Genomic DNA, 25,139 nt, shown 5'->3' with positions numbered 1-25,139 from the left:
TTTTTTTATCAGCAAAAAGCTGTAAAAATATTAGTAGAAATATAGTGATTCTACATTACCAATAGAATGTAAAGGCCGAAATTACTCCAAAAGGGCATGGACAACTCATCCAGGAGGTCACAAAAGAACCCAGAACGACATTTAAAGGACTGCAGATCTCACTCGCCTCAGTTAAGTACAGTGTTAATGATTCAATAATAAGATAAAGACTTGGCAAAAATGACCTCTCTACTGTATATATTAATGTCAACTCTGAGCTCTTAAAGTGTAAGAGCAATGCGACATGATTCCCCTCGCTCTAACACACTCAGCTCTGATTAGAAAGTGTGATTTTATCAGTAAAGAAAGCTGTAAAAACATCAGAAATATATCGATTCTTAGATGGCTTGGATGCAGCAACTCAACAGTGAATACCCGTTTACATTGCTGAACCTTCCCAAGAGTGACCAGCCTACCGAAATGACTCCAAAAGGGCATGGACAACTCATCCAGAAGGTCACAAAAAAAACCAGAACATAATATAATCAACTGTATCCTCACTCGCCTTAGTTAAGGTCAGTTAATGTTTCAATAATAAGTAGGAGACTGTGTGAAAATGACCTCTTTCATTACTCACAATTACTCCAAAAGGGTATGGACAACTCATCCAGGAGGTCACAAAAGAGGCCTCAGTTAGGGTCAGTGTTAATGATTTAGTAATAAGAAAGGAACTAGATGAAAATTACCTTTCAATTTATGCAGGTATGATTTCATTTAGTCCACTAAAGCAAAGAACGTCAACTCTCAGCTCTTAAAGGGAAACAGCAATGCGGCATGATCCCCTCACTCTAACACCCTCAGCTCTGATTAGAAAGGGTGTTTTAATCAGCAAAAAAACTGTGAAAAGATATTGATATAAAATATATTGATTCTACATCACTCAAAGTATGTGAAGTTTGGATGCAGCTGCTCGACCATGGATACTCGTTCACACTGATGAATCTGCTGAAATGACTCCAAAAGGGCATGGACAACTCATCCAGAAGGCCACAAAAAAAAAAAACAGAACAACATCTAACCAACTGTATCCTCACTCGCCTTAGTTAAGCTCAGTGTTAATGTTTCAATAATAAGAAAGAGACCCATAAATACCTCTCTACTGTATTTATGCAGGTATGATTTCATTTAATCCACTAAAGCAAAGAACATCAACTCAAAAGATCTGAAATATATTGATTCTACATCACCAAAAGTATGTGAGGTTTAGATGTAGCTGCTCGACCTCGGATACTCACACTGGTAAACCTTTCCAGGAGTGACTGGCATATCAAAATTACTCAAAAAGGGCATGGACAACTCATCCAGGAGGTCACGAAAGAACCCAGAACAACATCCAAACAACTGCAGGCCCCACTTGCCTCAGTTAGGGTCAGTGTTAATGATTCAATAATAAGAAAGAGACTGTGTGAAAATGACCTCTCTGACCTCTTATGCTGGTATGATTTCATTACTCGAAATTACTCCAAAAGGGTATGGACAACTCATCCAGGAGGTCACAAAAGGGTCAGTGTTAATGATTTAATAATAAGAAAGGCACTCTGTGAAAATTACCTGTCAATTTATGCAAGTGTGATTTCATTTAGTCTTCTTAAGCAAAGAACATCAACTCTGATGTGACACGATTCCCTCTCTTAAATACAGTGGCTTGCAAAAGTATTCATATCCCTTGAACCTTTTCACATTTTGTCACTTTACAACCACAAACTTAAATACATTGAATTTATAGAGATTTTAAGTGATAAACCAACACAAGGTAGCACATAATTGTAAAATGAAATAAAAAAATGGTACATTTTGATATTTTGATGTGCAAAAGTATTCAGCCCCCTTTACTCTAACTAAACCTTCTAAATACAATCCAGGGCAGTCAATTGCCTTCAGAAGTCACTGAATACATTTGCATGTCACCCTTTTGTCACCAGGTTTTTATTTGATTATTTTTTTTTAAACTATGCATCATTGTTATTCCACTTTACAATTATGTGCTATCTTGTGTTGGTCCGTCACTTGCAACCTTAATAAAATGCATTTAAGTTTGTGGGTGTAAGGTGACCAAATGTAATAAAATGTTCAAGGGGTATGAATACTTTTGCAAGCCACTGTAACAGTAAATAACTGAGGATCATTTTCTTCATTGATATTTCCTGAAGAACAGTGTAGAAACAGAGGAGGCTCGGTGTAATCTTTCATTAGTTCACAGTAAATGGACTGCAGAGCGGCCATTATTCACCTGGACGCTGATTCTGATCTCCATTATTTCTCATGCTTTGCTCATAAATGAAAGCGAGAGACCTGGACAGTCTGTTTAACTCATACTAAAGAGATGATAGATAGATAGTGGGGATACACTTATCCCCACTATACACTTTATTATACCGTATCGGTACTGCACTGTCCTGTCTTTAAATTGTCTCGTCTTTTGTATTTATTGTTATTTAGTGTTATAATTTTATAATTTTATGTTGCACTGTCGTCACTCCTGCACTTTATGTTGTCTATTGCTTGTTGTTCTATGTTGCACCATGGTTCCGGAGGAACATAATTTCATCACACTGTGTACCTGTACTCAGATGTAATGACAATAAAAGCCTCTTGACTTGACTTGACTTCACTTGACTTGGTGTTTTGGGCCAATTATATGCTGAGAATTACAGATTTACAATTTAAACTCTGCGCTGTTGATCGTGCTGTGGTTGCTGTTCCATTATAGGCAGCTGTACACATGCATTTCTGGACAAGCTGAGAGATGCAGAAGCAGCATCTGAAGTGAGAGAATCATGCAGACTGAGGTGATAAAGTAATATTACACACTGAAAAAAATTTACTAAAAAAAACCTTTCACAATTTTCTGCATTTGCTTTTTTAAGTAAATTAAATTTCAGAAACATTTAAGTAACTTCAACTCGGTTTCGAGACTTAAATGTTAACTGAACTTCAGTCAATCCTTTCTTTTATTAAACTTTACTTCATTTATTTTTACTGAATCAATCCTTTCTTTTTGTAAACTTTACTTCATTTATTTTTACTGAATCAATCCTTTCTTTTAATAACTTTACTTCATTTATTTTTACTGAATCAATCCTTTCTTTTAGTAAACTTTACTTCATTTATTTTTGCTGAATCAATCCTTTCTTTTAGTAAACTTTACTTCATTTATTTTTACTGAATCAATCCTTTCTTTTATTAAACTTTACTTCATTTATTTTTACTGAATCAATCCTTTCTTTTAGTACTTTTTGTACTTAATTTCTGCATACAATATTACCTAATTACAATTACTTCATTTATACAATATTACTCTAAATAATGTATGATACATAATATATTATAATTGCTGAAATTTAAACATTTTCCAGTTAAAACACACATTCAAATATTTACATAATCTCAAAGATTTATACACTGAAAAAAACAGTGTGCTTGATCTACTTAAAAAAAATCATGTCAACTTTTTGCATCAGATAATTAGGTAGATCAAGCAAGAGAAGTCATTTAATTTACTACTTAATTTTCTCCAGTAGTGCTAACATACTTTTTCAGGTAGTGTCCATTGACTCTACATGGGAAATTTAAGTATTGTCAACTTAATTTTTTCTTGTACACTGCTGACTTAAAAAGCTGAGTTAACTCAACTTTAAGTGTTTAATTTGTCCTTTTTAAAAAAATGATATGTTTAGTCAAATAAACTAACAATTCATCTTTATTTTAACACACACTTTCAAGTTAATAAAACTTCAGTAATATTCACATAACTTATCATTTTAAGTTAACCATGAGTATTCTCAACATATTTAGTATATTATTATTTAACTGCCATTACTGACAGTATAATACTGGAGCAATACAGGAGTAAACTCTGTAAAGAGTGAACTCTGCAGCTCAAAGCCAGCATACTGTGATCAGTAGAAACACAGAATAGAGTTAATGTGCTCTTACAGCTCTACAACACTGAAACCTGCCAATCAACAGGTATATTATAATTACTGCACGCCCAGGATCAGGTAGCTTTGGGTAACAGACAACACAAAGATGGTAAGTAAGGGAGAGGCCACACCCAATATGCAAATATATGGTACCAGGAGCCTATAGGAAAGCTGCATGAACCAACACTGTAGAAAGAGCATTGACACAGGTAGTGACTAAAACCCTAGTAAATATAACAAGACTTTAGTTTGTTGTGCAGATTTGTTGTGAACCTAAAAAGAGTAGTTGGGATTACATAAATAAATTATATTAAGGACAAAATACACAATGTCTTGTATTCTGAACAAATGTGGAGTAATTAAAAACTCGATATATATTTATGTAAAGGTAGAAACATATTTTTTTGTTGTTAATAACACAGATTTAATTACGTTACATTTACTAACGCTCAGATTTATTTATAATAATATACTAAATATGTTGAGAATACCCATGTTTAACTTAAAATGATAAGTTATGTGAATATTATTAAAGTTTTATTAACTTGAAAGTGTGTGTTAAAATAAAGATGAATTTATTTGACTAAACAGGGGTGGGTTTCCCGAAAGCTTCGTAACGCTAAGAACTTCGTTAACTCGTACTTAAGATTGATCGTTAATTAAAGAGTGTTTCCCAAACCCGTGCGTAACTAAAGTACTACGTAAACTCGCTCGCAGATTAACGAGTGCCCTCACCCAGTCGTTATTTTTAACGAGCTTCTTTAGGGGATCTCGACTTGCAGTTCAGCACCTTAAACACCAGGGACCGCCAATTTTGAGGGAGAAAAATGTAAATTTCCGTGTTTGAAGCAATTATATTATATTACTATTAATTATAATCAATTATATTATATTATATTATATTATATTATATTATATTATATTATATTATATTATATTATATTATATTATATTATATTATATTATATTATATTATATTATATTATATTATATTATATTATATTATATTATATTATATTATATTATATTATTCCCCATGTCTGCAGGTGCTCCGCTTTCCTCCCACAGTCCAACGAATTTAGTTCAGGCGAATTGGATGTCAGATAAAAATTGCCCCTTAGGTGTGAGTGTGTGAGTCTGTGTGTCTGTGTCTGTCTGCCCTGTAATGGATTGGCATCCTGTCCAGGGTGTACACTGCCTTCAGCCCGATGCCAGCTGGTATAGACTCCAGCCACCAAGCCCCCCCTAGTATTTATTTAGTCATATGTATCTTTAGGAGTATAATGTTGTTGATTACAAAACATTTCTACGTTTTTAGGGTGTAATAGTGAATAAATACTGCATATTGGCAGTGTTGAATCGATATTTGTGGATCGATTGAGTGCACTGTTTTGGGGGAGGAGTCAACAAAGACGTTCTTTAACCTCGTTCGTTAATTTTCACGTTGCGAAGCTCTTTGGGAAACACTCGCAGAACTGGCTCGTTCTTTACACACGTCATTCGTTAGTTCGTTCGTTATTCGCTAAGATTGATCGTTTTCGGGAAACCCACCCCAGATCATTTTTAACAAGGACAAATTAAACACTTAAGTTGAGTTAACTCAGCTTTTTAAGTCAGCAGTGTACAAGAGAAAATTAAGTTGACAATACTTAAATTTCCCATGTAGTCAATGGACTCTACCTGAAAAAGTGTGTTAGCCCTACTTGAGAAAATTAAGTTGTAACTATATGAAAAAGTTTGTTAGCACTACTGGAGAAAATTAAGTAATGACTTCTCCTGCTTGATCTACCTAATTATCTGATGCAAAAAGTTGACATGATTTTTTTAAGTAGATCAAGCACACTATTTTTTTTCAGTGCAGTTACACAGTTCACCTCCAAAGTTACATAGTGCAGTAGCAGCATTCTGGACCAAAATGCTACAGCATTGTAACATTGTGTAATCTGGAATGATGGAGCTCTATCCAGTACCATTGGGATGAGTTAAGGAGGAGTTGGGGATGAGGTGGGCTGGTGATCAGATTATCCAATATCCCTGAGTTTAATAATAACACATAAATCTAATGTAAGTTTGACCTTGATTCCGTAGAGCAAAAAAGAGACAAAAAAAAAAAAAAACACAAAAATAGATAACACTCATAAATGAAGCAGAACTACTGTGTGTGTGTGTGTGTGTGTGTGTGTGTGTGTGCGTGTGTGTGCGTGTGTGTGAGACAGAGAGAGGGAGAGATAGAGTAACACAAAATCCTGACACTGAGACATGAGAGATAATGGGGCCCGGTGTGTGTGTGTGTGTGTGTGTGTGTGTGTGTGTGTGTGTGTGTGGTCTGCTGAAGACAATTGATGCCCCTGGAGATGCACTCTAGTGATAAGCTACTGTGGGTAATCCTCTTCTCTCTCAGGTTGTATCAGTGATATTAAACAGCTGTCAGGGTTTATAGCACTGATTTACACTCATATAAAGCACTTATACACCATATACAGCCCTGAAAAAAATTAAGAGACCGCTTCAGTTTCTGAATCAGTTTCTCTGATTTTGCTATTTCTAGGTTTATATTTAAATCAAATTAACATTATTGTTTTATTCTATAAACTACAGACAACATTTCTCCCAAATTCCAAATAAAAATATTGTCATTTAGAGCATTTATTTACAGAAAATGAGAAATGCTCAAATTAACGAAAAAGATGCAGAGCTTTCAGACCTTAAATAATGCAAATAAAACAAGTTCATATTTATAAAGTTTTAAGAGTTCAGAAATCAATATTTGGTGGAATAATCCTGGTGGTTTTTAATCACAGTTTTCATGCATCTTGGCATCATGTTCTCCTCCATCAGTCTTACACACTGCTTTTGGATAACTTTCTGCTGCTTTACTCCTGGTGCAAAAATTCAAGCAGTTCAGCTTGGTGATCATCCATCTTCCTCTTGATTATATTCCAGAGGTTTTTAATTTGATAAAATCCAAGAAACTCATCATTTTTAAGTGCTCTCTTATTTTTTCCCAGAGCTGTATATTAAAGTTTGGACACACCTTCTCCTTGAGTGTTTTCCTTTGTTTCTTTCCTTAATTTATTTTCTACATTGTAGTTTAATATTGAAGCAATTAAGGTGAACAGTAAAAAAAGTGTTTATCCTCCACATTAATCTCCTGATCTAAACCTGATGAACTGAGATGGTGATTTGAGGTGATTTAATTGGGATGAGCTGGAGCTTCACAGCGTGAAGGAAAAGCAGCAGCTATTGTTCAGCACCTCCAGGAACTATTCCAGGTGACTCTCCCTCATGAAGACACTGAGATTAAAATATCAACAATGTTTAGATCTGTCCTCAAACATAAATGTGATACTTATTTTAAAGAAGTAAAGAAAACAGATTCAGGTTTGTTTAACACTTATACAAAATAATTCAGCATGTGTTCCTGTATAACTTTAATACAGTCTTCAATATTAAATTTATAATGTAAAAAATTATAAAAAGAAAGAAAACACAAATCACAACTCGCTTATATAGAATCACACAGCCAGTTTTTTTTTTACTGCATCTTTAAGACTTTAAGAGTTTAGTGATTTTAGAAACCTTTAAAATGTTCTATATTTTTGGTGCAATTTCTAAAACTAGATCATAAAGATTCAATTAATGAAATGCCAGAAAAATATGTGACTTATGTGACTAAAATCAAGATCTCTTCTATTTTAAATATGGTGTAATAGTGCAAATGGTCACTATAGTAAATGTGGTGAAAAATTATGAAATTGTTAACATTGTAAAATGATAAATATGGCAGAATGGTAATAGTCAAATTGTGAATATGATAAAATAGTGAATATTGTCAAATGTTGGATATGGTTAAAACAGTGAATAAAATAAATATGGTAAAAAAAGGTGAATGGTGAATGTGAGATCATTGTAAATTCATTAAATATGGTAAATACTGTGTAAAATTCTAAAAAAAGGTGAAAATGACAGAAAAGTAAATAGTCATTAGTTGCAGTCCGAGCGTTAAATAGACTGACTATACAGAGAACCGGACTGAAGCTCTTCACATTTCACCATCCAAACACACAACCATCAATATTTTACTGTGTCACTGCCCACACCTCACACACACACACACACACGCACACACTGCTGTAACCGCACTGCTGCGCTGCGCTCGGCTGCACATTAGTGCTGCATGCAGCTCTGAGCTCTTTAGCTGTTCATGCACTCACTGCTGTACAGGCTTTTCCCATCAGCTCCACCCGTCCAGATGCAGCTTTTACCCCAGCTGTTCCAGACCCACACTGAGCTAAGTGCTCTGATCTCAGAACTGCAGTCTATACTGTCTGTATATTACATTACTGACCCATAAAAACCCATACAGCTCAAAAATAATCATCTCAAAAACTCTTACTCTTATAAATATCAGGATCAAGTTTTCAGATTTATATTTAAGTCTGGTTTATAACAGTATATAACAGCACAGAGCATCATCAGACTTATTACAGAACAGTAAACTGTGAGGTTATATATCCGAGTTTATACATTATATAAATATATGTAGTGAATGAAGGTCAGTGATGTAATTCAGTATAAATGGAGGTCAACAGTAATGTATTACTAAAGCCTTTCTCTTTAAGGTCAATGTGACTTTCATCACCACAAACAAAACCACAGTTACAACATACTGTTGAGTGTGTGTGTATATATATACATACAAGAGTATGTGTGTGTGTTAAATATGTGTCTGTTAGTGTCTTAAAATAATGTGATTACATCTCAAACTCTTCTTATCAAGAGATACTATCTTGTTATTTTGAGATACTTAGTTGTTATTGTGAGATAATAAGTCATTATCATGTAATTATTAAGTAATTATTTTGAGGTTATTTTGAAATACTCTCTAATTGTTTTGAGACACTATCTTATTATTTGTGATATTAAGTCATGATTTTGAGATACTAAGCCGTTATTAAGTAATTACAACATCATTATTTTGAGATACTATCTAATTATTTTGAGATACTATTACTATTATCATTCTTTTGAGATATTAAGTCATTATTAGGTCATTATTTTGAGATACTAAGTCGTTATTAAGTAATTATTCTGAGATATAACATTGTTATTTAAAGATACTATCTAATTATTTTGGGATACTATTATTATTATCGTTATTTTTAGATATTAAGTCATTATTAGGTCATTATTTTGAGATACTATTACTATTATCATTCTTTTGAGATATTAAGTCGTTATTAAGTAATTATTCTGAGGTATAACATCATTATTAAAAAAATACTATCCAATTATTTTGAGATACTATTAATATTATCATTATTTTGAGATATTAAGTCGTTATTAGGTCATTATTTTGAGATACTAAGTCGTTATTAAGTAATTATTCTGAGATACAACATAATTATTTTGAGATACTATCTAATTATTTTGAGATACTATTATTATTATCATTATTTTGAGATACTAAGTCGTTATGTTGAGAGACTAGCTAATTGTTTTGAGATACTATCTTATTATTTTGTGATATTAAGTAATCGTTTTGAGATTTTAAGTTGTTATTAAGTCGTTATTTTTAGATACTAAGCCGTTATTAAGTCATTATTTTCAAAATACTATCTAATTGTTTTGGAATACTATTTTTTTTATATTAAGTCACTATTTTGAGATATCAAGTTGGTATTTTGAGATGATGAGGCGTTATTTTGTTATATTATGTCATCATTTTGAGATGCTATTTTGCTGTTTAAGGATAACAAGTTGTTGTTGTAAGATACTTAGTCTTTATTTTGAGATATTAAGTCATTATTAAGTCATTATTTTGAGATACTATTTGGTTATTTTAAGATACTATCTAATTGTTTTAAAATAATCAGGTGAGCTTCTGATGGAACTGGAACTGAGTTTTGTTCTTAAGACTAGCTCACAACATCTCCACTGATTTCTTTAACATGAGAAATTCGTTTTGTTTTTACTGCATTTATGTTTATCTGCATTTGTTCTAATGTGATCTGGAGATTTTATAGTATTAACTCTCTTATTCCTGAGATAACTTATAATATTATGCACCACACAGGACTGTAAGTCACAGATCATCCCCTACTTGTTCATTTCTCTGACTGATTACAGATCAAATTCGTTCTTAGGAAAAACATAGCGCATCCAACAAGAATGAAAGCCTTGTACATCTTTAATAAAACTGCAATAAAAACTGAATGGCCCTCAGAATGAGCTAAAATATTATTATGTGAACATGCACACACTGTGACTCCTCTGGCAAACCAACAGAAAAACACTTGCGACACTGCTCACGTCCGGGCTGATTGATTACCTCTGGGGTAAAGGTGGGGACACTATACATTTCATCTGATGCCAGGCTATTGCTTTGATGCAGCAGTTGGCAGCAGCATGCATGCGGATGTGTAAACACAGCTCCATCCTCACAGTTACTCGCTGCTTACAGCCTGCTCTGGCTCTCACATCAGCAGATACAGAGCATCTCATGTTTCAGGAGTTACTGATGCTCTTTCTCACTAACAAAACCACAAAGTGGAGCATAAACAGGGCTGTTAATAGTGATTATGGAGTGATTGTGGAAAATACTAATGAAAAAAGATGACTATAACATATTTAACAGTTGATTATAAAAGTATTACATTGCATTACAGTACAACTTATAATCATGATTACAAATAATTACTATTACAGTATTTTTCACACTAAAAGGTGCACCGTATTATGAGGTGCACTATTAATATCATATGAACGTCTATTTTTTGGTCTATTTTCATACATAGGACGCATTATGCAACACTAGTAAGGAACACGGGTGTCGCCATTACCGTTTTCCTTCTAATTCAGCAGGTCTCACTGCTCTTAGCTGTAAAGCTACGCTACGTTAAGTAACCAAAACTGTAATTCTTAAAAAATAATAAATATAATATTATTTTAAAGTCAAACGAGTGCTGGATGTTAATCTACACAGATTTCTCTCCTGAAAACTGTTTATTTGGGTAAGTTGAAGCTTAGATTTCCAGATTTTCACTAAGGCTAGCCACCAATAGCGCTAAACTGAGGAACCCTGAACGTCTATTTTCTGGTCTATTTTCATACATTATTATGCGTATTATGCGACACTAGTAAGGAACAGGGGTGTAGCCCTGCTTTCCTTCTAATTTAGCAAGTCTCACTGCTCAAAGCTGAAAAGCTAAGCTACATTACGTAAATAAAACAATAATTCCTGAAAATATATATATATATTTTAAAGTCAAACAAATGCTGGATGTTAATCTACACAGAGTTCTCTCCTGAAAAACTGTTTATTTGGGTGAGTTAAATCTTAGATTTGCAGATTTTCACTAAGACTAGCTGTCGATAGCGCTAAACTGAGGAACCCTAAGTGTTCCAGTAAGCCAGGTTGATATTAGCTAGCGGTTCGTCAAAAAGGTTGTTTTAACACGGTAAACTGAAAGGCAACAGTCCTAGGGCTTAGTGTGGTTAGCGGGTAATGCTAATGGTGCTCAAGCAGTGCTAGCCAGGGTTAGAAGCAGGCTACAGGCCGATATTACTCATCTCTGAGTGGTGAAAGAGCTAGCGCTTAGCACTGTAAGTGGCTAATGCTAATACTGTTTCAGTCTCAAGTCTCAATACAGGAGAACTCTGTACTTCAGCGGAGTGGCTTTACTGTTCTTTAATGCTTGACTGGTAAAATGAATATATAAGACACACCAGATTATAAGGCACGCTGTCAATTTTTGGGAAAACTTATTGTCATGACTTATACATAGAGGCTTCACAGAAAGTCTTTGTTTCATTGGTCTAATAGTATAAGGATATGTTCACATCACCAGCCCCTCATTAACAGCTGTACCCATGCATTTCTGGACAAGCTGGGAGATGCAGGATCAGCATGTGAAGTAGTAAGAGAATTATGAGGAGTGAGGTGGTAGAGCAATATTATTAATATTACAAGATTTTACACTAATATGGCTCAGGTTACTCAATGTTACAAAATTCTAGGGGGGATCTTGTGCAGCTTCACCAAAGTTACAGCAAGCAGTAGCAGTATTTCGGCATCACAGAGTGAAAATTAACATAGTTATGAATCTGATATCATAAGGAACATTTGCTAAATAATGTTGCTTTAATTCAGTGACTGTCATTTCATCAAGTATAATGAATTCAGGTTTTAATATGCTTTACTACAGTATGTTCATCTATTTTAATCCTGATTATGTAGAGTGTGTTTGTGTGTGTGTGTGTGTGTGTGTGTGTGTGTGTATGTGTGTGTGTGCTGCTACTATCCACCCACAGGCTAAAGCTCTGAGAGCTCAGTGTGGGCGGTGCTAAGAAGCACACACTCATTAAGAAAATACTCCTCCACTCACGATGAAACGGCAGCAAGCAAACGACGGCCAGATGATTTCCATTTCACAAAGATGTAAAGTAAAGCAATATTAGTCAATTTTATCAAACTCTATTTCCTACATTAAGTTTACGTATGATTATTTGTGTATTTATGTAAAGTCTACAAAAACCATCTATGTTCACCATGTTCAGAAGCTCCGCCCACTTCTCTACTAGACTCGGCAGAATATGGGAAGATGGACCATCACACAATGCAAAAAAGTATACTGAGATATGCTGCCTTCAAGACTAGGGTCCTTTTTTAGCAATCTTTAGGCAAGTTGTCAACCGTGCACCCTGCAGCTTGATTTAGGGCATGTCAGTGTGTCTTTGCTATCATAATGACTGGAAAAGTACACCTTGTGCATCATGAAACACAAAAGGCCTGTAGTAATGCAATTAGCAGTTACTTGCAGTTACTTGCTATTCCCTTTAAAAGCCAGGTGCCCTCTGACTTTGGCGGATTGCTATTGTAATGGTGCAGCGCTTCTGCGTTTCTCAGCAGACGAAACTGACCTGCTTGTTTGTTGTAATCCAATTAAAAGTTGGGTTTGAGCGAAGGGCAAACAGACTAAAGACTTATTTTACTTTATTATAATGTTTCAAGATTAAATAAGTGTTTATTAAGTTTACAATCAACCAATAGGAAGGTTTGACACGTGTGTGTATGTCAGAGAGAAAGAGAGAGACAGAGAGAGAGAATATCTTGTGTCCCGGGCGTGTCAGTGTGACTTTGCTATCGTAACGACAGGAAAAGTACACTTTGTGCATCATGAAACAGAAAGGGTTTGTAGTAATGAAATTAGCATGTTACTTGCTATTCCCTTTAAAAGCCAGGTGCCCTCTGACTTTGGCGGATTGCTATTGTAATGTTGCAGCGCTTCTGCGTTTCTTAGCAGAGAAAACTGACCTGCTTGTTTGATGTAATCCAATTAAAAGTTGGGTTTGAGGAAAGGCCAAACAAACTAGAGACTTAATTTACTTTATTATAATGTGAGAGAAAGAGAGAGAGAGAAAGAGAGAGAGAGTAAAACCACCTATGCTTCACCAGGTGCTGTAAATTATGTGAGGAATTTGGGGCCAAACTTGGAGATTATAAATGTATTTTTAAAAATATGCTAATTTCACCTGTTAACTTAAAATCTGCTAATCTGATAATGAAGACAGTAATAAATTATACACAAACTGGCACACACACACACACACACACAGGTTTAGGAGTAAGTGAATATTATGGTATATTTGCTGGAGCAGGACCTGCACCACCCCATCATCTCTTACATAAGGTGAGGTGGAGTCAGCTCACACTGCTGAACCAGCACACTGCACCACCGTCACTGCCACTATACTGAAAATACAGCCCTGCATAACACTGACACAGCACACACACACACACACACAGCTGCAGCAGCAGCAGGAGGACATCTGTGTGCAAGAGGTGAAGACCAAAGCACTATGGGATGAAGCTACCCTGCAGGAAATGAATATCTCTGCTAATGATGATATTATAAACATTATTAATCAGGCTGCATCTACAGTTTACTGATCTATTAATATGTAATCATCCTACATTAACATGCTTTAGATGAGAACTATTATCTGCCATTACATATTATTAATATACTACATTTAATACTATTTCTAATTATCATATCAGCATTTAATCTACAAATTCACCATATATGCCTACATACTATGGGACCTATATATCTATGCACCGATGGTCATGGTGTCATCTGGAAGTGAGGTGTGTTCAAGTGAATTTCTGGCATGTTGCTATTATGGCAACAGAAAACGCAGGTGCACCACTGGCTGAATACAACCTCGACAATTTAGACACCAGCAGTCAGGCGTTCATTGCTATCTTGGCAACACAGGCATGCAGGTCTACACCCCTGTTTGTTACGCACACACAAGGAGGCGCTGCAGTGCACAGGATACTAGAATAAATTAATATTAACCTGTGTCTTATTTGTGCAGTAGAACACTTGCATACTCAAACATTGAGTATTTTAGGTCCGTTTATAGTGTTTATGGAACTATTTAATTTTTTTGTTGTTTTGAAAAGGGAGTCATATTAAAGGTGTTGGCTCTATTTTTTTGATAGTTCGACTTTAAAAATTTCCTACATTTTGCAAATGCAGGCTGATTCCTTAAAATAATGTGTAATTGTGTGTGACAAAGTAACAGTAAATATAGCTCACCGGTCAATTGTGCATCATGCACCTGGATTCAGGGCTTGTCGATGTGTCTTCGCTATCATAACAACAGGAAAAGTTCACCTTGCACAGCTCAAAATGTGCAAAAGGCATGATCTCATTCTCTTATTTAATTATGGGTAGGTGTACGATAGGGCCCTTAGAATAAGTCACAAACCTACATAAAAGCCCAGTCCTGCAAAAAATCTAAATTACCAATAATAACAAAAATAAAAATACAATTATAAGGGCTCCAGGTAGTCCAGCAGACTAAGGCATTTCCACTACGAGCAAGAGATTGCTGGTTCGAATCCCGGTCATGTAGCTTGCCATCAGCTGCCAGAGCCCTGAGAGCACAATAAGCCTTGCTCTCTCTGGGTGGGTAGATGGCTCTCTTTCCCCAGTCTCTTTCTCCGAGCGCGCTGTGATGCTACTCCACAGGGGCGTTGCCTGGGTTGCCCTACTAGCCCACCGCGCTTCGCAAAACCAGCAAGCTGATTGGCTGTTTCCCTGAAAGGCAGAAGTTTATTCTTGAACCGGCTCCGTGATTGGCGTTTAGAGATTTTCCATTTACACAGCGGTCAGGGGCCTGTCTCGTCATTAATAATACAATGATTCGGGGCTGCTGGAAAATTATTTGGGGCTAAAGCCCCGGAAGCCCAGGCCAGGCGACGCCCCTGCTACTCGGCAATACTACTTCAGCAGCAGTTGAACAAGAGGCGGGGTCTGACTTCACATGTGCTAGTATGGGTGGGACAATTTGCCTAGCTAAATTGGAAGAAAAAAAAAAAAGAAAAAAAAACTGATATACAGTGAAACTGTCAGAATCTTGAAAAACAAATTTGATATACCTGCACCTGTCTTTTTGTTTGAACTCTTATATTTCCCTCACTGAAGATCTGACCGGGAGTCATCTCTAATATAAAGTGCTCCAGATAAAAATGTACTAAACACTCTCTGGGGTGGACGTTCTGTACCTTCAGTACAGAAACAAAAGCACATCATACTGCTGTGAAAAGGTACAAACATGCACTTTGTTCTGGGACAGTGAGCATAGAGCAGATTTTGGAAACACAGCTGCTGGACCAGGCTGTTCCTCAGAGGGAACATTTACACTGCAGAGGGTGAACAGTCTGTTCTGCAGGCTGACGGGTTGGAAACAGGAAATATGGGCAAGAGTAAGAATCTGAGACACTTGGACCAGAGCCAAACTGCGATGGCTAGACGACTGGGCCTGAGTGTGAAACCTATACCCTACAGCACTGATAAAGAAATTGGTTTGTTGCTCCACACACACACACACACACAAACATGCCATTAGTCATGGGACACCTGTATAAGTCATGAGGTGTTATCCTGTGAGTGAGGTTAAGCACTGTCAGTGTGTCTTTGCTATTGTAATGGCGGGAAAAGTACACTTGTACACTTGTGCGGCATGAAACACACAAAAGGCATGTACTAATTCTATTAATTAATCAATCACGGGTGTTGTAAATTTTGGGTGTAACATAAAATAAACCAATCAGTGTGTCACTGCCATTCCCTTTAAGAGCCAGGTGTGCTCTGACTTTGGCAGATTGCTATTCTAACTGTGCAGCGCTTCTGCACTTCTCAGCAGAGGAAACTGACCTGCTCGTTCACACTGTGAAGGTGCAAAAGCAGGTAATTTGATGTAAAAGTTGGGTTTGTGCAATGGCTCACACACACACACTTACTAATATCTGAAATGTGTTCCTTTAAAGTGATGAAACATACCAGTTCTGTTTATTTTTTTTATAAACATTTTCTTACCTTTACAAAACGATTTTATTGCAATAATTTCTGCCTCTGCAACGCCATCCCAGGTTCAACTGTGCTATAGGCTAAATCACCCAGAGCCCCTCCCAAACTACCCCTCCCATTTTTAGCAAAGGGTGGAGTCAGCTAAAACCAGGGGGTTAAGTTACCCACCAATAGAAAACAACAAACCAGAGTAAGAAGGGCAAAACGGTGTCATATACAGGTAATTCAGCAGAAAAAAATGGCAGGGCAAAAAGAGAGTTAATACACAAAAAAAGTTTGTGAACAGTAAACAATCGATTTAGAGGGAAAGGTAAGGGAGTAGTCAAAAAAACACAAAAGGTTTTGGTAAAAAAAGGAGAAACAACAAAAGAAACGCTGTAGAAGAGCAAGCGATCTAGATTCAGTTCTGAGAATTGAGCTAAAGAAACAGAGGGGTATTTATACTACAACAGACCAGATGTGTGCAATTAGAAGCCGGGAGAGAGTAAACCCCATAGCGTCACATGATCAGCAGACTCAGGAAGGTCCGGTATTAGTGCATGCTGGGAATTGAAGTATTCGTATTGAGAATCAGAATCCAGAGAAAGCAGATTGACAGCATCAGGACTGATAATGACTTTAATAGAAAGTGTTACCGATATTATTAATAAGACAAAACAGGTTGATAACAAAGGAAAAACAACAAAAGAAACATTGTAGAAGAGCTAGCAACCTAGATCAATTCTCAGCAATGTGCTTATGAAACAGAGGGGTGTTTAAACTAAACAGGCCAGGTGTGTGCAATCAGAAGCTGGGAGAGCCAGAGTCAGGAAGGTCCAGTGTGAGTGCATGCTGGGAATTGGAGTCTTTGTAGTGAGAATCAGAGTCCAGAGCAGGCAGACTGACAGCATTAGGACTGACAGTGATATTAATAGGAAGTGTTATTAAAAGATATTATTAATAATACTATTTGTCCCCCCTCACCACTCAAAAATACAATGTTAAAGGAGACTGCTTTAATAGACTACAGATCACAGAAACAGAAAGCCTCATAATTCACAGGTAATAATTATTTTACATTTATAAACCCAGGCTTGGTAAACAGACAGGGTGTGGCCAAAGTTTGCAGCGGGACAGAATCCGAAATCTCTGCAGCAGATCGATGGAATGGAAGCAACAGCAACACCAGCTCTCCTGTCACTTTCACACCCCGCAGCTACAGAGTGCAATTCCAGATTCATCAGCACCTCCGCCAGCCCGCCAGCACCCGGCCCATTCATCAGGACTGCAGACAGACCCACTGCCATACACTACACAGGGTGGGACTCTCTCTGTAGACACTGCAACCAAATCCCAATCCAGACGAGCGATGGAGGGACGCAGTGCCGCGCTGGATCCAGCATCTTCTGCTGAGATATCTGAACTGTCTGTCGAATGAGGAAGAGAAAAAGTGAAAGGGAATAAACGAGCAAAGAACTGCTGACGTCCTGAGCGGCGATTAGGAATTCAGAGCACGTCCACAGTTCAGGCATTCAAGCAAACCAGGGTACAGGAGGCGATCGTTTCAGCACTGGACAGCTCCTCACATTATATAACATTATAACCACCTCTTTGTTTATACTATTCTATTATATCATCAATTTGTAGTTCTATTATAGTTACAGATTGTAGTTCTGTATACTATTTTCGGAATCAAGTACTCTACTGAAAAATCGCTCCGATTAATCGCATAATCGGATAAAACATATTTGTTTGCTTAAAGATTAATTTAAAAATACACAAGAGAAAACAAGACATTTCACTTAATAATGAATGACCAATCGGTTTCCTTTTTTTAGATAAGTTATATTTTTTAATTCACAACATACATTTCCAAACTGCAAACACGAATAGAAATAAATAAAGGAATAATAATAATTTAATAAGTACAAACGAACGTCTATTTTCTGGTCAACTTTTATTTTGTTCTAAAATGTTCTACTAAACAAAAGTTCCTGTTCACCTGTTCATTTTGGTCAACCAAATCTGCTACAAACAAAGAAATAATCCATCAAACACCAATTTCCATACATTTTTTGTTATGTTTAGATGTAAAGTCAGAGGCAGAAGCTCTGAATCTGTCGCTGCACAGTTTGTGTTGCTCTTCCTCTAGTCCTTCATCTCTGGTTTAAAAACTCCAGCAGCACTGCTGCTATATCTGATTTACTCACTGTACCCATAGCACAACACACACAAACACCTCATACTAGTGCTGGACGATATGGGAAAAATCATATTATATATCGACATAGAATTTTTTATATCACGATAACGATATATATCATGATATATCACATTTGAGTATGTTTTCAGTTATTCTGTGAAAAATATGACAAAATAATATCATTGCTTAGTTTTTTTTCCAACTTTATTTCAAAGTGACATTAAACCAAACTTTCACAAATGAGAATTACTACCTTTTAGTGCAGCTATATATATATATGTATCAAATGAAAACAGATGAGGTAGATGCAGTAGCTAATTTTCTCAAAATTATACAGGTATTTAAATTGTTTAATTAAATTGTTTATTTAAATAAACTTGATTAACATTATTTAAAGTGTCCGTCAAATAACGTAAAGCAGCATCATGTTGCAAAACCACATTATGAAGCTTTTTTTGCGAAGATTATTTTATTATATCACTTATATAAACTGAGTTTTTGCAAAGTGACCTCGCCAATATATATTTGCATGAATAATTGATGAGATTACTGTAGTAATGATAGGGACGATAGAAGGTAAGTAGCACGATAGACACTTTTCTATCGATATTTATCGTCATATTGCACAGCACTAACTCATACACCGCCACCATGCTAATCAGTGCTAATCACTGCAGTGCTGAGAATAATGCTGAGAACCATCACCCAAATAATAATAATATTAATAATAATAGCTGCTCTGTGGTGGGTTTCTCTTATGTGGGGTTCTGAGTATTGAAGAACAGATTAAAAGGAGGATAATGATAATGATAAAGTATGCAGATAAACAGTCAGTCAGTCCATTTTTTAGCAGTCATTCAGAATAGAAGCAGTAGTAGCAGCCTACTGTAGCACCACTGTAGTACTCGCGCTCGCTCGCACTGACTCAGCTCTATAAAAAGGATGCCAGGTTGCCATGGCAACAGGGGATGCAGCTCCATGCTCACTCTGCATTTTGCACATCTGCAAACGTGGCACACGTATACCCACGCTCGCACACACTCTCTCTCACACACACACACACACCAGCATCACAGCACCAAGCCCATCGCTCGCTGACCACTGCCCACTGACCACTGCCCACTTTCCTTCATCAAACCAGAGCCTAAAGCCTGGCATCGCTGCCATGTGGCCGAGGCTAATGTACGGGCCCTGAGTGATTAGCCGTGTGTATTATGTAACTGAGTTAGTCAGCTAGCATGGTAATCCAGCAGGGCTTAGATAATCAAACAGCTCGCGAACGTTTCACAGCACTCTAGAGATCAACCTAGGGCACTTTATGTAAGCCTAGGGAGCTAGTAGTGAACAGGGCACGGTGTGCACTGCTGTGAATACTGTCAGTCAGGCTATTTACTCTACAGTCCAGTACCCAGGTGAAGATACCGATGCTAAAAAAAACTAAAAATCTAGTTCTGACTAGGTTTATATGGTATAAGCTGGTTATTGATGGTTAGATTGGTTGAAAAAGGGGGTCTTCTACTCAGAAATATACCCTATAGTGAGTGGTAAGCTAGCTGGTTAGCCAGCTCAGAGTTAGCATAGAGCATGCTACACTTGTTTTACTGGTCATGCTTGTGGGCTAGCGTGGACTTGATGGTCTTGATGGTCATGTTCGTCAACCAGCGTCCCAGCTAACAAAGAACGTTATGAGAATGTTAGAATGTAGCAAAGGTTCCAGGAAGGTTAGACGGTAACATTGAAGAAATAATGTAATAATGGTTTGCACACTACCAATAAATATATATAAAAATGTTTCAAGAACATTGAGAAAACTTGACAGGTCAAAATTTCTAAGGACCTTCACTGTAGCATCCAGAAAATGTTTTAATAAAACTAGAACATGTTGGCATGTTCATTCTGGTCAGCCATCATGGTCAAGTTTTGTCATGTCAGCCATGATTGTGGACTAGCATGTTCCTTCTGGTCATGCTGATACAGTATCTATCTACCAGCTTGGTGAAGATGCTTGTCAACCAGCATGATCTTGGTGGTCATGTTCGTCAACCTGCATCCCAGCTAAATGTGAACAACGTGAACATAAAAGAAGGTTATTTTTTCAATGTTTTAAAAAGGTTCCAGGACGCTTAGCCTGTAACTTTACAGAAATAATGTTCAGAAAACATGTGAATATAGTTTGCACCACAATTGTATAAGAACATTTCTCACAGAAGAATATGGAAATATTAAAAGAAAAAGAATAATCACTGTAACGTTCTACTCTATGGGAAATGGTTTTACTAACCAACCAATTCTTGACTTGTTAATTCTGGTCAAGCAACATGGTCAAGCTTGGTCATGCCAACCAAGACTGTAGACCATGTAGTGCCATATTTTGACCAGTGCCACTTTAGCATGAATCCAATGGGTCTTGGATCTCTCAATGAAAAAATATACAATCCAATGGGCTTTAAACCAACTCCACCAAAGGGCTTCATTCCAACCCCACCACCGGGCTTCATACCAACCCCACCAAAGGGGCTTCATACCAACCCCACCAAAGGTCTTCATACCAGCCCCACCAAGGGGCTTTACACCAACCCCAACAAGGGGCTTTACACCAACCCCACCAGAACCAACAAGAGCACTTAGCTAATTCTCAACATCCCATAAATAACCATACACATCTTCACATCTCCACCACCCGCAAATATACACATATGCACTGCAATAATAACAGCTATAGAAGAAGGGAGGCGCGTGCCCGTGCCCTACCTGTCCTCAGGCTGAAGGCTAGCCGGCCCTCGCTCAGGTACGGAGTGTCGCTCTTGGACCGCCCCCTCCGAACAGGCCTGCGGTCAGCGGCGTCCTCCGGGCAGCCCGCCATAGACCCGGAGCCGCAGAACCGCACCGAACCGCACCGCACCGCACCGCACCGCACGCTGCCTGCTGAACACACGCGCTCTACTCCTCCTCCTCCTCCTTCAGCCAACCGGCCACTGATTACTCCCTCCCTCACAGAGAGAGAGAGACAAAGAGAGAGAGAGAGAGAGAGAGAGAGAGTAAGGGAGAGAGATGCTGGACAGGGTTGCCAGATCCTCTCTTCCTTTTTTAGCCAATAAAATACTAAGCATTTTTAAAGCCCCACCCAATTAACTACTTAAACGGGCTTATACATCTTAATAGAACTTGTATATTTGGCTGAAAAAATGAAAATAATATATATAGCACTCATAAAGCCTCAGACCATGATGCTACCACCACCATGCTTGACTGAAATTATGTCATATCTTCAAACTGAAAACCTCTATAATATAATCAAGAGGAAGATGGATGATCGGAAGCCACCAAACCAAACTGAACTGCTTGAATTTTTACACCAGGAGTAAAGGCATAACGTTATCCAAAAGCAGTGTGTAAGACTGGTGGAGGAGCACATGCTAAGAAGCATGAAAACTGTGATTAAAAACCACCAGGGTTTTTCCACCAAATAATGATTTCTGATCTCTTTAAGTTGTTTTCTTTGCATTATTCTAGGTCTGAAAGCTTTGTCTCTTTTTTATTTCAGCCATCTCACATTTTCTGCAAATAAATGCTCTAAATTACAATATTTTTATTTGGAATTTGAGAGAAATGCTGTCTGTAGTTTATAGAATAAAACAACAATGTTCATTTTACTCAAACATAAACCTATAAATAGCTAAATCAGAGAAACTGATTCAGAAACTGAAGTCTCTTATTTTTTTCCCAAAGCTGTATATGTGCATATATACCTCCTCCCAAAGTGGACCCAGATACCAACACATATACCATCCCACGTAGATCATGTGCCACCCATGTGAACATCACATAAGCATGTTGACTGGATTAAATGACAATCACGCTTTAGGTCAGTCCTGGTCCTGGAGATCAACCACCACAGTGTATTACACCCCCCCTTATCTTACACACCTGATCCAGGTAATGAATGGATTCTAGCTGATAGATTTCTGGTAGATCTCCAGAACCAGAAATGATGCCTTAGGTATATGAACTGTGAGTCAGCTCCCCATGGTGGATTATACAGGAATTACAGGACAGCAGAGGTGACTCATAAACTCCAATCTTTTTATTTTTTTATTTTTTTTATTTTCAGGATTCTATGCCCTGGATATAGTCATTTATTTATCTGTTTATTTATTGTTCATTTTTAAATGGATTAAATTAGTAATATTGATTACTTTATGGTATAATCATTAAGAAATGTACAAAAATGAGTAATTATAAATACATAATATATAGATACTGATGTTCCATGACTTTTGGTATGTCATGGTAAATCTCTGTATGTGTGTGTGTGTCTGTGTGTGTATGAGTGAACCTATTTCTGTAGTAACACTGTAGGGTAATAAAATAAGTGTAATTAAATTAATTAAATAAAAATAAAAAATTTAATAATAAATTAAAAAATGTAATATAAGTTTAAAAAAATACTTCTATAAAAGTTAAATTATCAACAATTATCAAGTGTAAAAGTACGGGTTTCAAAACTACTTAAAGTATAAAAGTACAAGCAAAATAAGGAAAAAAAATTAAGCCATTAAGAACAAAAGCTTAGGCCACGCCCACAGAGTCCAATAGTGCCCAAAACAAATTTTACTAAAAGCTATAATGACTATAATGTTCTATTATTAAAATGTTAATGTTGATAATATAATTTGGGATTTTGCACTCGGCTGTTCCCTGTTTCAGCTGCATATATGCTGATTGTAAATGAATGTATTTTAGTAGAATGTAAATATATTAAAGTTAAAGTTTAGTTGGGCTGGAGTTTATCTGGAGTTCTCTTGAGTCTCTGCACGGATCATCTTCATACTAGACTACATACGTCTGCTATGTTCTTGCTGGAGTGTGTGTGTGTGTGGGGGGGGGGTGGTCGTGTTCAGGTGTGATGGATCACAGCATAAACCAATAGGGAGTCAGAACGGTATATGTTTATACTTCTCTACATCCAATCACAATCAGATTCACTCTATCTGGATGGAGAGATTTATCTGGATGGGATTTTATTGAATGACGAGAAGCCGGAATGAAAACGAGCTGAAATGAAATAGGAGTAATTTATTAATGAGTACAAGCTTAAATATGTATCCCTCCAGTAAAGTATAGATAACCAACATTTCTACTTAAACAACGTAACTTTAAGTATTTGTACGTCATTACACTGTACGACACCTCTGCCACAGAACAGCTCCTGTCTCATTACTATGTCTGTGTATAAAGCATCAACTTGAGTCATAAATAGAGGGCATTAGGTTATTGTTATTAAGCTGTATTAAGCTTATAGCTTGTATAAGTATACTTACACTGTAAGTAGTTCACAAGTAAATCAGTCACTACAGCAGTAGGAGGATCTCAGACTGAGCAGACAGGAGCTCAGCACTGACGTCAGTGTGTGTGAAAGGGCTTTAACTGCAGACAGTGTGAGGGATTGTGGAGCTAATGGCAGGAATGGCATTCTCATAATCACAACTTTAACAGCTCATAACATACCATACACTGGGGTACCTCTCATGACGTGCACACAAACACATAGACACACACATATATCTTCACAAATACACTGACTATTTACACATTATTAGTGCATATCCATTAAAAGTAGAAAAGTAGAAAAAATAATTATATGGGGAAATATGTATTTTTTGCAACATACATTCTGTATATACCAAAACACAGAAAATAACAAAATAGTATTGGAACTTATATGTATATATGCAGTAGGCGAGAGTGCCACCTTGGTCCCCAGGAAATTACATGTATAATTGTGCCCACAAAATAGTAACATTTTAATTAACTTTTCAACAAATTTTGGTAAAATCGCTAGAATGTGCTCAGTGTCCTCATGCTATTAGCATAGCCGCCATTTAGCTATTTTTTTTTTTATGTTTTTTTGCAAATTCTATGCTAAAAACTCAATACTTGTAACTTTAATTCCTGTTACTCAAAACATAAAAAGTAAGTGAGTCCAGTAACAGGAGGGAACTTTTTGTTATAAATATTAATTATTTGAACATACAGTTAACCATTTCTTTCTCATAAATATTTTCTTAAGGGAAATTTTTCTCAAAGGAATTAGTGGATTTCCTTTTTGTACATCACATGAGTTTTGTAAACGTCTTTGTAAAAAATTAAATAAAGCTGACTAAGATTAACTAGTACATGTTTTGAATATTAAAATACATGTGTTATTAGCTACAGAGTTAAAAAAAAAAGATAAAAAATTATAATATATAATTGGAAGAGTTAAAACAAAAAATGGCACCTATTCTTTGGAATGGCACATTTTTATCTTTTCAAGAACCAGATCTGAAATTGATCAAGTTAATTATCATGTAATTTATTAAACAAATGGGTAAATGATTTTAATTAACTTTTCAACAAATTTTGGTAAAATTGCTAGAATGTGCTCAGTGTCCTCATGCTATTAGCATAGCCACCATTTAGATATTTTTCTTTTTTTTGCTAAGTCTATGCTAAAAACTCATTTCTGTATCTTTAATTCCCTTTACTCAAAACATAAAAAGCAACAGGAGTGAGTCCAGTAACAGGAGTGAGTTCCAGTAACAGGAGTGAGTTCCAGTAACAGGAGTG

The 25,139-nt window shown here is 36.4% G+C and overlaps 1 protein-coding gene across 1 annotated transcript in view; it reads right to left on the bottom strand.

Moving 5' to 3' along the window:
• LOC103044371 (phosphatase and actin regulator 1) overlaps positions 1 to 21,456 on the bottom strand; it is a 139,174-nt gene extending 117,718 nt beyond the window's left edge. Inside the window, exon 1 of the mRNA XM_049482062.1 lies at positions 21,282 to 21,456. Coding sequence (XP_049338019.1) covers positions 21,282 to 21,393 — 112 coding nt within the window. The 5' untranslated portion in view covers positions 21,394 to 21,456. The remainder of the gene's footprint in view (positions 1 to 21,281) is intronic.
• Positions 21,457 to 25,139: the final 3,683 nt, after the last annotated feature.

This window comes from Astyanax mexicanus, chromosome 8 (genome assembly GCF_023375975.1).
Source record: "Astyanax mexicanus isolate ESR-SI-001 chromosome 8, AstMex3_surface, whole genome shotgun sequence".
NCBI lineage: Eukaryota > Metazoa > Chordata > Actinopteri > Characiformes > Acestrorhamphidae > Astyanax > Astyanax mexicanus.
Note: the sequence above shows the minus strand (reverse complement) of the source record. Positions and strands in the feature narration are given on the sequence as shown.